Below are 14,166 nucleotides of genomic sequence, written 5' to 3' on the forward strand. Positions count from 1 at the left end.
TTAAAAATTTTAAAAAACTTATAAAACGATTTTTTTTTCAATTAGTTGCTTGCTATGGATGAGGGGATACCTTTCAGTCTCAGCGAGTGGCCAAACATACTTTTAGCTTTGACGTACATCAGAGAGCAGAAAGAAATGCAGGCAGTGTCTTCAGGTGAGCAGTAGATTCAAATTATATAAAGGTGGTGGGTTTTTTTAATAGCTGCTGAAAAAGTTTCATGGCCCAGTGCTGTGATCCAGCACAACAAAAGGTCCCATTCACGCAAGGGAGCGGATCTGAGACTGCCTCAGGAATCTTAATTCCTGAATTTCTCAGCTTTTTTTTTCTTCAAACATAAAGGATCCCAATGAACCAATTAAGGAGATCTTGACATGATGTTATTTTTCTGATAAAAATGCTATAGTTTGGACTCTGCTCTATAAACACTCTGGCCTTTGCTTTTATCTCCAGGTGTGAATAATCCCATGAGGGTCAGCAAGCCAACCATGGATATAAAGTAAGGCACATGTGAAAAGTGTCTGCAGGATTGAGGCCAGTGATTGCAAAACAGTTTAAACTATAATCCTCCATTTTCATTAGTTTATTGAAAAAGTTCTGCTGTGGGCTTGAAATCCTTCCTGTTTTGTTGAGCCAAAGGTGATTTTTCTCCCCAGGCAGTCTGAGCACAAACCTTCCCACTGGTTTTAAGTTGTCAGGCTTCAAAAATCCCATTTCCCACTAGGGACATTCTGCCCTTTTCATTGAGAGAACTCAACATCGACATCTATTGTGTAAATAAAGCTAATTAAAGACAGTTATTACTTGCTGGACATAAAAGTCCTCCAACCCCACAGTCCAGTAGATTTGGCTGCTTTTGCTAAATGAAGCTTTGAGCTCTCCCTATGCTGCAGAAACACTAAATACAACATTTTCAGCTTACTAAGAGGTTTCTTCAGCCCTGCTTGCATTTTCTTTAATATTTCAGGTTTTAAAAAAGGGAGCTTTTTCAGCACACAGTGTTTGCCACATCTTTGCCTTGACATGCAGGAGGTGGACGGGGCAGCCCAGAACATCCCTGCTGTCAGCAACAGAAGGCACTGGGAGCATCCTGCATTCCTGTGTGTTCATTTTTCAGCCTAAAATAAAATTGAAATAAGACTTCGGGCCAAAACCTCGACCTCTTCATCCTCTTCCAGGATGCAGAGCGGGCAGAGGTGGAGGGCTCCAGGCAGTGACCACCTGAAGCTTTGTCCTGTTGAGGAGAGAGACGTCCTCCCACTAAGCTCTCACTGCCGTGTGTTGCCTTTCTGGGCAAAATCAAGGCTGTAATTCCGTGTCGCTGAAATTTCCGTGGTTAGTTCTCGTCTAGGGGAAGAGGTGGGTTCTGGGCTGGTTTGCAGTCAGGAGGAGGTCAGGAACATGACAATCTCTCCAAGAGCCCTGCCCACATTTCTGGCTTGGAAAAAGGAGTTTGAGGTTGCAGCAAAGTGATGGACTCAGTGCCTCCTGCTCTGGTGGGTAAGACAGGGCAGGAGGAAAGATCTGGTTAAAAATCAACACACCTCCACTCCAAGTGTCTCTAGAGGAGTCCACAGGCCTTGACTGTGAACTGAACACAATGAGAAAAGGAATCAAGAGACCCAGATTAAGAACAAATCCTTCATTAAGGGCTTAACTGGTCCACATAAAAAAAGCAAACATGGCAATCGTTGTTTGGGCTGTAATTGAACAAGATTTAATATGTGTTACAACCGTGTAAAGGGGAATGGAATATTTTCCCCGGTTGTCCACAGGAAGGAAGTGAAACAAGGATGGTAAAAGAGGAGAAAGGAGAAGACAGGAAAAAGCCACTTAGCACAATAAATCTGCTTCTCAGCCCTCACTTCCCTGGTGCATGGCTGGAGCCTTTTCTCTTTCTCTGAACACACGTCTCCGTCTCCCAGAATCATGGCAGGGACTCACAGGAGTGTGGAACATCCTTCAGCTGAAGATGGTGGCATATTTTACTTTAATTTTTCAGCTTTGTAGCTTATTTAGGAGCAGGTTCTTCAGGCACACAGGAATTTAACATTAATAACTGAGATGTTTTGACTGGATGCATAAGAAACACAATCTGCTTGTTTGTTTGTTTGTTCTGTACTGAAGAAATTTCAGCTCCTGGTTTTGTTTTCCAAGTGTTCTGGGATTTCCCAAATTAACAGACAAGATGTGGAACAGTTTCAGGTGTGAGGTGACAAGATGGGGTCACACACAGTAGCATGGCCTGCATCAAATTCCCCTTTGAGATAATTCTCCTTTGGTAAATAACTCATCTCTCTGAATCCACCACAACAATCTCTGAGCAGTTCTCGCAGGGACAAACCACACAGAGCCTCTGGAAGCTGGAGGGAACCTTTGGTGGGAAACTGCAGAAAAGCCTGTCATGGGATTTTTCCTGCCTGTGTCATTAAGAGTTTAACATGTGCCACGAAGCACGAGGGTTATTTGATTTTTGCCTATCAACAGTGACTCCCCTTAACCCAGTTCAAGGAGATTCCTGGTTTATAAAAGGATTAGGGCCCCATTCCTAAAACCTGGTTACATTTAGCCAATAAATGCTGGACTGTAGCGTTTCTCCCTCCGCGACCTTTCACTGTGTTCTATGTGCCCTTTTCACCAAACACTGGCTGTGTTTTCAGTTCCCAGAACTGTTATTCCCCCTTCCCTGTGGAAGCAGCCATTCCCTCTTACCTCTGTCAAAAGGTATTTAATGTATCTGCCTCATCCACAACCAGCAGGACCCAGACCTGAGCGAGTTCACCCTTTATTTCCACAATACACTGCAGTTGTCAGGGCAGCACCATAGGTAAAAATGCCTGGGAGATGTGATCACCACCACAGCCAAAGTGTTATGTTTTAATGTTCTCAGCAACATTTTCTTACCAATTTTTTTCCCCCGAAAACAGAACTAGGCACGTGGCAGAAACATGCATTCACCCTCAGTTTTAAACATGATTTTTGGGAAGGTGTTTGCTCTCACACTAAATCTGGTCTAGGGGAGGGTGTCCCTGCCCATGGCAGGGGGTTAGAACCAGATGATCTTTATGATCCCTTCCAACTCAAGCCATTCCATGATTCTTTGATTCTACAAATAACCCTGTATGACTTTTTCTTGTTTCATCAACATCTCAAGCCTACCACCACAGCAACAAATTGAAATAAGGACTGGTTCCAGTGCTGGCAGACAGGAGAAGTGAGCTTTTTCCAAGCTTAAGAACAAAAGTGTGTAAAAAATCTTCTTAAATACAAACTAAAAATTGACACAATACCTTCTCAATGCTTTCCACTTCATACCTGTCACATCACTGCTGAATTTTTCAGATATATCTGATTGGAGTACTGGAAGTCATCTATCTTCCTGGACAGAACCAGAGTTGCAGCCAAAGAAATGAAATCCCAGGTATAGGCGAGAAGAATGCTCTCCTCTACCTTTTTTTTTTTGGGGGGGGAGGGAGAAATAAAGGCACCAAAAATCCAGTATCACTGAGTTCTGTTATTGTTTTTTTTTTAATTCTGGCACCCACAGGGCAGAATGACAGATCTGTGGTTAAAATAGAGCCAGGAAAAGAGCAAGTGAATCTATTCAGGGATGCATTTGGGAACACTCTGCTCGGCTCGGACAGCGATGGCTCTCACCAGATCCATTCCCAGCTCAGCCGGGCTCGGGGTCACCTTTCCATTGCGGATCAACCGAGACGAGGGATCAAGTCGCAAAAATGCCACAGCAACTCTCTCTTCTTCCCAGAAACCTAAATTTAAAAAGGGCTTGGTGCACACACAGCAGATGTTTCAAGAAGTTTTACACTGTGTAATTCCTTGCAGTTCCTTGGCGGGGTTTTTCTGTGGGTTTGCAGCAGGTCTTTCCCCCAAACCCGTGGTGTGTGCACGAGGTGGCTGCAGAACCCTGGAACTGTGCCTGTAAATTCTCATTCCCGCCACTTTTCAGCTGAATAATCCAAACCACTAAATATAAAATGTGTTGCAATTTGCAACTGCGCTATTGCAAAAATCAGAAAATGGTAAAACTGCGTGTTGCAACATTCACACCTATTGCAGAAACAACTTTTTTTTTTCAAATCTCTACAGTTTCCTTCATAATTCTGCAGGAAATTCCTGTACCAAGGGTCACCCTAGGAGGAATCCTGCCTGCAAGGTTACATGAATACTTTAGACTAGTTTAGAATCATTTACTTTTTAAATTGTAATAATACAAATTACTTTTGCTGCTCCTGTAAAAGCTCCCCTTTCCATCAGGGTCTTCCCACACAAACTGCTATGAAGACAAGTTGGCTAAATAAGTGAGCTGTGAGAATGGAGAGGTTTTATTTTCTGCTCCTCCTTGGCTTCATAAACCTTATTTTGCAAGATCCTGTAAGGTGTGATGTTATACAGGTGGAGGAGCATCAAGGCACAGGGGAACAGCACATGGGCATCCAGCCCTTCTTTCAGAGGAGACAGAGGGAAAACTTCCAGAGAAAGTAAAACACAACTGGACTTTGCCTGAGATAAAGGTTTGTTTCCCTCAGTAATGGTTGCATATCCCTCCTGCACAGGGTTTGAAAGAGGTTACTGGGTTTTGTCTGCCCAAAGGGAAAATGAGGAGCACTCATGGGAAGGGGGCACAAGCAAGTGCTGCTTGACAGACCCTTGAAGCTTCATTTTGAATGGGTGTCCTTCTGCAGAGCGCCAAAAATTAAGGATGCTACATGTGCAAGAGGAAAAGCTGCCCGGCTTGAGAAGGGCAAATGTGAATGGAGACACAGAAACCCCTCCCTAATTTAATCACATAAGGACTACTTTTATACTGCCTTTTCACTCCCTTCCACGAAGTCTTGCCGATGACTTTAAGTGTCATTTCCCACTATTGGACTGCAGCTCTTGGTCATTTTCACTGTTTTTTGCTATTTTATGCTGGGCTATAAAGTGGAGTTACCGCATGGCAGCGGGAGTGACTCAACTCTACCTTGGGAATGCTGGACGAGCACCACTGTAGCTGATCTCCAGTCAGTGTTTTAGAGCTTCTACCCCGTCTTCTTGCCCTCATTTCTTAATGACTTAAGACTTGGCTTCAGCTTGGTTGTAGCCTGTCCCTTGTCTCCCTAATTTGAATGTCCTGAGAAGCTGCAAGTAGCTGGAGCAGGAGCTTGATGCTGACTTGAGGGGACATGAGCGACTGCCACTTGTACAGCCCTTCTCCTGCTCTTTACTCCTCGGTACTTCCACACCCACACAGTCCCACTCACAGCAACATGAACACTCCTGTTTTGAGTCAGAAAATGCCTTCTTATTTCCCTTTCTTTTTTTAAAGAAGCAGAGTGTCACACAAGTCCCTCCATTGAGTGTTCACAGCTATAAAAGCCCGTTAGATGAGGCTGTATTTGCAGGCAACAGTGGGACTTCCTCTCTTCGGAAACGGAGCAACTTTCTATTTTGGGCTGTGCTGACTCAAGGGTGAGGTACCCAAGCTGATTCAGCAGCTTGGCAAGCCAGGAGAACTTCTGGTTATGAACAGAATGAGCAATAAATTTTAAGTTTGTCTTCGTCTTACAGAAATGTATATTTGAGTGAAGCCACCTCCTGGTGGCAGACATTTTGCCAAACAAGCAGAATATTCGGCATTGCTTTCAGCATAAAGACCTCTCCAATGAAACAACCATAAAGCCTGCAAGTAAAATCCTGTTCCCACAGGAGCCAGAGATTCCCACTCAGCCAGACCAGGATTTATCCTCCCTCTTGAGTCACATAAAAAGATCCAATTAACATAAAAAGGTCTTCTACTGCTTACTCACTTATTTTATCTGTGCATCTGGTATACAAAATTGTCTCAGTAACATGAATAAGCTGAACAGCAATTTCAGAAAGATGAAAGTACACAACACAAAACCAACCTGGCCACTGTGAGGAAGTGAGAAGAACACACCACCCACTTACTCAGCTTCCGTGGCTTCGTATGGAAAAGATGTCAAAGGTAATCCTTGTGCTCTTCTGCTATGGAAAAATGAGATAAGCACTGTGATACTTGAACAATTTTAAAAACCATGGAGCAGGAACAACGTTTCATAATATTTTCTAATGTTTGCCTGTTAATCTGTGAACAGAAGTCAGAAAATTTGGTGGGTTTTGGTTTTTTTAATGAGTTCTTTCACCTAGAGGTTACCAGGATTCAAAACAAAGCTTGCAATGAATGCTGCACATGTCCACAAGGATGAAGACAGAGAAGTTTGTAAGGAAGTGAGATGTTGCCATTTATTAAGGTAAGAAAGGAGGGAACGGGGCATCCGAGCTGTCTCCCTTGAATCTGTGTGATGGTCAAAACAGATTTTAACATATTTGCCTCCAATATTTATGCTGTTTCCAGAGAGGATCACTAGTCCACGACGCCTGTTCTTTCAGGCTGCAAGTTTTCCTTTGACAGCACACAATAAAAGCTGCAAACTTCTTAATGGCATTCCTCCTCCCCAGCTCCACCAACCACGCCGGCATTAAGACACGCCGTTGTTCCAGCCAGCCGTTCCCATGTCATATTCTTCTGCCTCGTGAAGGCGGTTTGTGAAGCCTAAAAAAGCATCATGTGGGTTGTCACATTTCAGAACCCCCTAAATAACTCCGTGTGGCTCCATCAGATAAGCGGCGAAGCACAATATTATGAACGTCAAACAAGAGCTCATCATTAGAGCTGACAAAGCTGTGCCTCTGAGAGGAGAAGTAAACTCAGTTCTCTAGACTAAATATGTATATTAGTGGCATGAAGCTAAGAGAACTCTGCAAGCAGGATTTGTATTTGCCCAGCTACTGCTCTGTAAAGTATCTCCTCTAACCCGGTCCCTGAGAAAGGAAACCAGTCACAGAGTACTTTGGAAGGGTGGTCAGAATTCTCCACAGGAGACCAGCACAACCCAGGCCAGAAGGAACCCAAGACTCAAAATCCAGACTGTGTGGAGGCTCCCAGCACCACCAGGATGTGCTCAGTGTGGTTGCTAAGAAAGTGATCCAAAGGAAGCATCTTCCTTGAAGGATGCTACAACATTATCCCCTGAGGCACTGCCTTAGAGGGGAATATAATACTGCCTGTATTATCTAATAGTGTGGGGTTAAACTCCTCCTGGATAAAAACAAACCAGAAGGTGTGGGGGGGTAATAATGGATACAACTTCAAACCACTTCTTGCCCTCTAAAACAAACCTTACTCACGCTTGATGTAAATCCAAGCATCACTGGCATTTCTTGTTTGCTGCTTATATGTATTTATTCTTGAGTTCGACAGAGAAAAAAAAATCACGATAAAAACAAAGTCAAGTTAAAAATTCAGTCTTTCAGGAGACAGCATTAGGTCTGTCCCAGCCAGAACAGAGCTAATGAAAATGAAGACAAGACAACTGGTCCCCGATGATGGAAACACAATGTGTTTCCATTGAACTTGATAATGAGAGAGGAAGCTGGGGAATGGCTGGGCCAGTAAGTGTTGGGCATCTGTTCCATCCAAAAGATCAAAAGGAGGACCAGGATGGGAGTCTGTGAGTTACAAACCTAATGGGAGCTTCCTTGGGGGAGCAAGGATTCTGAACAACCTCAGAATCCCGATGTGAAGCTCACCAGAGCAGGGCTTGACAAGTCAGATGTCTCCTTCCATCCCACTTCACTCCTTCAAACCAGCTGGGAAAGGAGAACTACTTCATTAGCAGAGATCAAAAGCTGTCTCTGACTAGTAGCCAGACAAAATTTGGGATCATGTGGGTCACTCAGTGAAAACTTGTGATGTAGCCAGTATCTTTGATGTGATTCTGTTTATTCTAAGAACATACAAAGTCCCGCTTTATTGAGCACAGGGGGAGCAAGATACACTTCTCTTGCTTCTCACTGAGCTTTGCTCTTGCCTGTCCTCCTCCTCCTCCTCCTGCACACACGTTGGTCCACGTCCAAAAGATGCACACAGGGAATTCTGTATGAGTGGCATCTCGTGCACCTGAGCTCTCTCTGGGCAGGACACACCCCTGAACCTCCTTCTCCCTGCGCTCACCTACGGCTGCACATACACAACAGCCTCATTTGGAATGAAGGAGCCATTCCACATCCTCATCCTCATCTCAGGCGAAAATTGAAGCCCAGCCAAGCAAGTTTCAGGCCTCAAACTTCACTACACTCCAGGCAAGCAATATTTTACTTATTTACTGCCTGTGTATTCTCAATCACCCTGGACCAAAGGAACTGAGGGAAGTCATGACTTTGTTGATACCAGAGGGAACACACACATCTTCAGCTGGAGGGAAATGGACCCTGATGTTCTTCTCAACAACATCCTCGCTTAGAAATAATACCGGTTTAAACTATTTTCTGTCCTCCACCATATTTTAGTTCTTTCTAGTTCCAACCTTTTTCAGAGGGTGTTTGGGAAATGGAGCTGACCCAGACTGGCAGTTGAACTCAAAAGCAATAATAATAATAAGACAAAGCTATCATTTAAAAAGCCATCATTTAAAAATCTATGCTGAAATTTCAGTACCTCTTAAAAGTTCAAATCACACGATTTCTACAACAACAAAAATCTTACAGATTTACACAACAAAGTGAAAAAACACACATAGTTTTACCTTAAAGTCTTTGCCAATGAGGTCACTTTTTCCACCGCGTCTTTGAATCCTTGGAAGTTGTAGCACTTCTTTAATCCTCCAGATTAAATAAATTCATCATCCTTTATGAAGTAAAAATGTAACTTAAAGTAAATTAAGATGAATCAATAAAAAGGCTGGACAGAATTTTTAGTAAATTTATCAATTAATAGGCAAGCCCAGGAGGCCATCCTGCCTTTCTGCTCTGTCAGCTCAGGGATTTCTTTCCTCCCAACAGTGTTTATGTAAGAGCCGCATGGAAAGCAGCAGTCACTATAAAATATTGATCAGCTGAGCCATTAGCTGGAATTCAAGAGACAACTGTGTCACAGCAAAACCAGAACAAGTACTGCTACTGATTGGAAATTTTTATTATAGATTATTTTGGTATTTGAGCATGTCAGGAAATAAAAATTTCCTCAAAATAGTATTAGTAAAAACATGTGTTACGGCATGGTTAAGGGGAGAAGTAGCATCTTTACAAAGGAGAGGGGAAAAAAAGGCAGGTTTCAGTTTCAGTAACTGTGTGGCCACGGATTTTCTATTATGAGTTTTGAAAAAGACCATTATGGTTGGAAAAGACCTGCAAGACCACCGAGTGCAGTCTTTGACCCAACACCACCATGCCCACTAAGCCATATCACAAAATGCCACGTCCTCTTGTTTTATGAACACTTCCAGGGATGGTGACTCCACCACTGCCCTGGGCAGCCCTTCCAATGTTTAATAACCCTTTCTGGAAAGAAATTTCCCCAGTATCCAATCTAAACTTCCCCTGGCATAACTTGAGGCCGTTTCCTCTCATCCCATCCCTTGTTCTCTGAGAGTAGAGCCCGACACGCCCATCCCAGCTCCCCCCTCCTGTCAGGGAGTTGCAGAAAGCGAGAAGGTCCCCCCTGAGCCTAATTTTCTCCAGGCTGAGCCCCCCCAGCTCCCTCAGCTGCTCCTGGTGCTCCAGACCCTTTCCCAGCTCTGTTCCCTTCTCCAGACACGCTCCAGCCAGAGTCGTGAGGAGCCCAGAACCGTCCCAAGGATTGGAGGGGCCTCAGCAGCGCACAGCACTGCCCTGGTCCTGCTGGCCACAATATTACTGGTACAAGCCAGGGTGCCTTTGGATTTATTTTATGGAATGGTGCGGTCTTCAGACGAGAAGGGACTTACTGTTTGGGAAGAGGCACTGCAGAACACAGGACTGCTGGAGTGAAGTGCTTTTCTGGGAAAGGCTCACCTGGAAACCCGTAAATGGGATTCAGGGAAGCAGAAGCCACAGCAGGAAGAACTGGGGCTGGAGATGAGGGGCTGAGAGGGACGAGGTGGGACCAATTTGGGAGCATCACCTGTAAGCAAGGGTGAGGGACAGAGAGCTGGGAGGGGGAGATGGAGCTGTACCACGAGCAGAAACACCGCGAAGGAGGGAAAGCCACGGGCCATCTGCGAGCAGAGATAATGAAACCGAGGGAGCGGTGCAGGCGAGATAGCGTCAGCCATAAACAAGCGGAGGAGAAAAATAACGCGGCGAGTTTGCAGCAGGGCTCGGGCTGAATTGTTTGGTACAGTGCGTGTTGTCTGCGCACGACAAGTGTCAGCCGGAGGGGAGGGCGGTGGCGGGGGCAGCCCGGGAACCCCGCACCCGGCCCCTCGCTGAGGGCTGTCCCCGCTGAGGGGCCCGCGCGCCTCCTGCCACCCCTCGCTGTCCCGCCGCTCCCTCACGGACGGTCCCACCACCATCGCGCCCGTCCCTCTCTGAGGAGACCGTTCCCCGCTCCCGCCCGCGCCCCTCGCGCTGGGGCGGGAAGTCGGGGGAGAAGGGGGGGGGCGCGCGCTCCCGCCGCACCGCCGCGCCCTATTGGCGAGCGGGGGCGCGCTCCCGCAGCCCCCCCGCGCCCCCCCCGCGCCGCGGGGAAGATGGTGGCGGCCGCCTGAGCGCGTCCCAGTGCTCCCCTTCCTCCCCTCAGACAGGCGGGCGGGCGGGCGGAGCGCAGGGGAGCGGTCGCCGCTGCCGTCCCGGCTGGGCGGGCGGTTGAGGGCGGGAGGCGGCCCCTTGTCGGCGGCCGTGAGGGGAGGAAGCGGCGGGGCAGCTGCACCGACATGGAGGAGCGGTCCCCTCCCGGCGGGGGCCCGGCGTCCCCCCCGCGGGGCTGAGCCAGCGGCCCGCCCGCCCCGCGCCTCGGGAGGGCTGCGGGGGAGCGGGGCCAGCGGCGGGCGGCGGCAGCCCCGGCCCAGGCGAGGGGACTATGCGGGGCTGCCACGGCGCGCTGTGTGCGGAGCCCGGCGAGCGGCCGAACGCCGCGGCGCTGCCCGGCCGCCCCTCCGCGGCGAGGACCGGGGGAGACTAGAGGCGACTCTGCGAGGAGCCCGGTGGCTTCGGCAGCCCCTGAGACCCAACTCCGTCGCGGGCTCTTGAGGAGGAATTGACAACATGGCTTCCCCACCGCACCAGCAGCTGCTGCATCACCACAGCACCGAGGTGAGCTGCGACTCCAGCGGGGACAGCAACAGCGTGACGGTGAAAATCAACCCCAAGCAGCACCAGGGCTGCTCCTCTTCCAAGCACTGCAAGTACAGCATCTCCTCCAGCTGCAGCTCGGGGGAGTCGGGGGGCACCCGCCGAGCCGGCGGAGCCGGCGGCGGTGGCTCCGGCCTCCGCCGGCCGAAGAAGCTGCCGCAGCTCTTCGAGAGGGCCTCTTCCAAGTGGTGGAACCCCAAGTTCGACTCCAACAACCTGGAGGAGGCTTGCATGGAGAGATGCTTCCCGCAGACCCAGCGCAGGTTTCGCTATGCCCTCTTCTACATCGGCGTGGCCTGCCTGCTCTGGGGCATCTACTTCGGCGTACACATGAGAGAGAAACAGATTGTTTTCATGGTGCCGGCTCTGTGCTTCCTCCTGGTATGTGTAGCTTTTTTTGTGTTCACTTTCACTAAGACCTACGCCCGCCATTACATCTGGACTTCGCTGATACTCACCCTCCTGGTGTTTGCTCTGACCCTCGCTCCGCAGTTCCAGGCTCTGAAGCCTGTCTCAGGAAGTGGTGACATGTCCAATCGGACTCCCCCGGCAGATCCCACAGACACATGTCTTTCCCAAGTGGGCAGTTTTTCTATGTGTATCGAAGTGCTCTTGTTGCTTTACACGGTGATGCACTTACCCCTGTATTTAAGCTTGTTTCTGGGACTGTCCTACTCGGTCCTCTTCGAGACATTTGGTTATCACTTCCGCGACGAGAACTGTTTCACACCTCTCGGAGCCGGCGCGGTTTACTGGGAGCTCTTGAGTAAAGCCTTCCTGCACATCTGCATCCATGCCATTGGCATTCATTTATTTATCATGTCCGAAGTCAGATCGAGAAGCACATTCCTGAAAGTGGGGCAATCCATCATGCATGGAAAAGACTTGGAAGTGGAAAAAGCCCTGAAAGAGAGGATGATTCATTCTGTTATGCCAAGAATAATAGCCGATGACTTAATGAAGCAGGGCGATGATGAAAGTGAAAACTCCATCAAACGTCATTCCACCTCAAGCCCCAAAAACAGGAAGAAGAAGCCCTCCATACAGAAAACCCCCATAATATTCCGTCCTTTTAAAATGCAGCAGATAGAGCAAGTGAGCATTTTGTTCGCAGATATCGTCGGCTTCACGAAAATGAGCGCCAACAAATCAGCCCACGCTCTGGTGGGACTCCTGAACGACCTCTTCGGGCGCTTTGACCGTCTGTGCGAGGACACTAAATGTGAGAAGATCAGCACTTTGGGGGACTGTTACTACTGCGTGGCCGGCTGCCCCGAGCCCCGGCCGGATCACGCGTACTGCTGCATCGAGATGGGCTTGGGCATGATCAGAGCCATCGAGCAGTTCTGCCAGGAGAAGAAAGAAATGGTGAACATGAGGGTCGGTGTTCACACTGGGACGGTCCTGTGTGGCATTTTGGGGATGAGGAGGTTCAAGTTCGATGTGTGGTCCAACGATGTCAATTTGGCCAATCTGATGGAGCAGCTCGGGGTGGCTGGGAAGGTCCATATTTCAGAGGCTACTGCCAAATATTTGGATGATCGTTATGAAATGGAGGATGGGAAGGTGATTGAGCGCGTTGGTCAGAGCGTGGTAGCTGACCAGTTGAAAGGTACGTGCTTTTAGTGCTTTTAATTTGTGCTTGTTTTTCTTTTAGGAGAGAGAATAGTTGCCCCAGTGCCTGCTCTGTGCTTGCTGACTAGCAAATTGAACGTGTTTTACATTTAACTCCCTGTGCTGGTGATCACAGACACCGTGGTAATTACAGAATAAAAGGTGCCACAGAGATAAGTGTGAAATATCTGGGGTACTCAAACCGGGCTTTAAGACTCAGCACTCCTTGTGAGAGTCACCTCGTAGGGATGAGAAGGTTCATGTGTTTGCTGTCTGCAAGAGGTTTTTGTTTTACTGTTGTGTGTCATCCTTTAGCTCAGTAAGTAAACTTGTTAATTGACTTCATGTGCCATACAAAGAGCATATGTGTTTTGCAAAATTATGTATATCTGTGAAAAGGTTTTTCTGGCATCGGGAGAGTTGGGACTGCGAAGGCATTTGGGAAAAATGACAGCTGGATTCACAGAAAGAAATGAGCACTGTAGATTTGGCAGTTTGATATGGCAAGTTGTTGCAGTTCGGAGTTAGGCTGGAAAAAGTTACTCAGGTGGCTCAGTGAGCTGGCAGATGCTCTCCTTTCTGCAGCTGAAGGATTTGGGGATGAAACTGCAAATTTGCCATTTGGAGAAGAAAATGAGGGATCCTTTGGTTCCCCTTGGCTAAGGGTCCGGTTTTCATTTTTCTGCAGTGTTCATTTTGAAGTGAAACCCTTGGCTGCTTTCTAGCAGCACTTGGAGGCGTGTGCAGGAGGGTTGTACACGCTGAGGGTTTAATTGTCTCTTTTGTCAAAGCTCTGTCTCTTTGGTTCTGTGCCTTTGTCTCACAGAGAGGTGCTTGTCTGCAGTGGGGAGCTCCCCAAAGTGGGGAGCAGATGGACCAAAATGGGAGTGGAATATGTGACAAACCCTTCTATGCTGTCTCTGTGTATAAAAGTACCCTTTTTTTTGAAGTAAGCATGGAAAACCGAGTGCAAGAACCCGAAGGAGTCATAGACAGGCGTTGTGATGGAGGAAGGAGGTATTTGTTGCAACAAACACAAAGGAGGCCGGGCTGGTTGTGGAAAGGTCAGTGAGTAAGGACGTGGGGAGAGCACTGCAGAGCAGTGGCAGCAGCAGTGGCAGCCACTCGCCCCTGGCAGGTGCTTGTTCTGCTGTGACACAAAAACTTATTTTTGGTGAGCTGGCTGTCCACAGGCAGATGGCAACGGGGCTGCAGCGGAAGGCTCACAGGGAGCAACGAGATCCACAGTGACATTGGTGGCTGGAAGCCATAGGATTGAAGCAGATGTGTGTCCCTGGGCTTTGGCTTTCTGTTTAGCTTCTAAAAATACAAATTCAGTTAATTTCTTTGAAAACTGTTGATGCTTTATTTCAGTGGGAGTGTGCTTTCAAGAAAATGGGGATCAGACGTGATCTCCCTGT

General features: G+C 47.8%; 1 protein-coding gene and 1 long non-coding RNA gene across 4 annotated transcripts in view; one reads left to right on the forward strand and one right to left on the reverse strand.

Annotated features, from left to right (window-relative positions):
* Nucleotides 1-6,089: 6,089 nt before the first annotated feature.
* Nucleotides 6,090-10,199, reverse strand: LOC108494371. Of its 2 annotated transcripts, XR_001873819.1 has the most exons (4): nucleotides 9,963-10,199; nucleotides 9,787-9,853; nucleotides 8,608-8,708; nucleotides 6,090-6,575 (listed from the first exon to the last, which is right to left on the reverse strand). It is a non-coding gene; the product is annotated as an uncharacterized LOC108494371 (long non-coding RNA). The 2 variants fall into 2 exon arrangements; XR_001873818.1 differs by having other exon boundaries at nucleotides 9,787-10,199.
* A 725-nt stretch (nucleotides 10,200-10,924) lies between these two features.
* The window catches only part of ADCY9 (adenylate cyclase 9), an 85,843-nt gene continuing 82,601 nt past the window's right edge, over nucleotides 10,925-14,166 (forward strand). For both annotated transcript variants that reach the window (XM_017808802.1, XM_017808803.1), the window contains exon 1: nucleotides 10,925-12,743. In XM_017808802.1, coding sequence (XP_017664291.1) covers nucleotides 11,045-12,743 — 1,699 coding nt within the window. In that variant the 5' untranslated portion in view covers nucleotides 10,925-11,044. The remainder of the gene's footprint in view (nucleotides 12,744-14,166) is intronic.

The sequence above is a fragment of the Lepidothrix coronata genome, unplaced genomic scaffold (assembly GCF_001604755.1).
Source record: "Lepidothrix coronata isolate B3197 unplaced genomic scaffold, Lepidothrix_coronata-1.0 Scaffold24, whole genome shotgun sequence".
NCBI classification, from domain to species: Eukaryota; Metazoa; Chordata; class Aves; order Passeriformes; family Pipridae; genus Lepidothrix; species Lepidothrix coronata.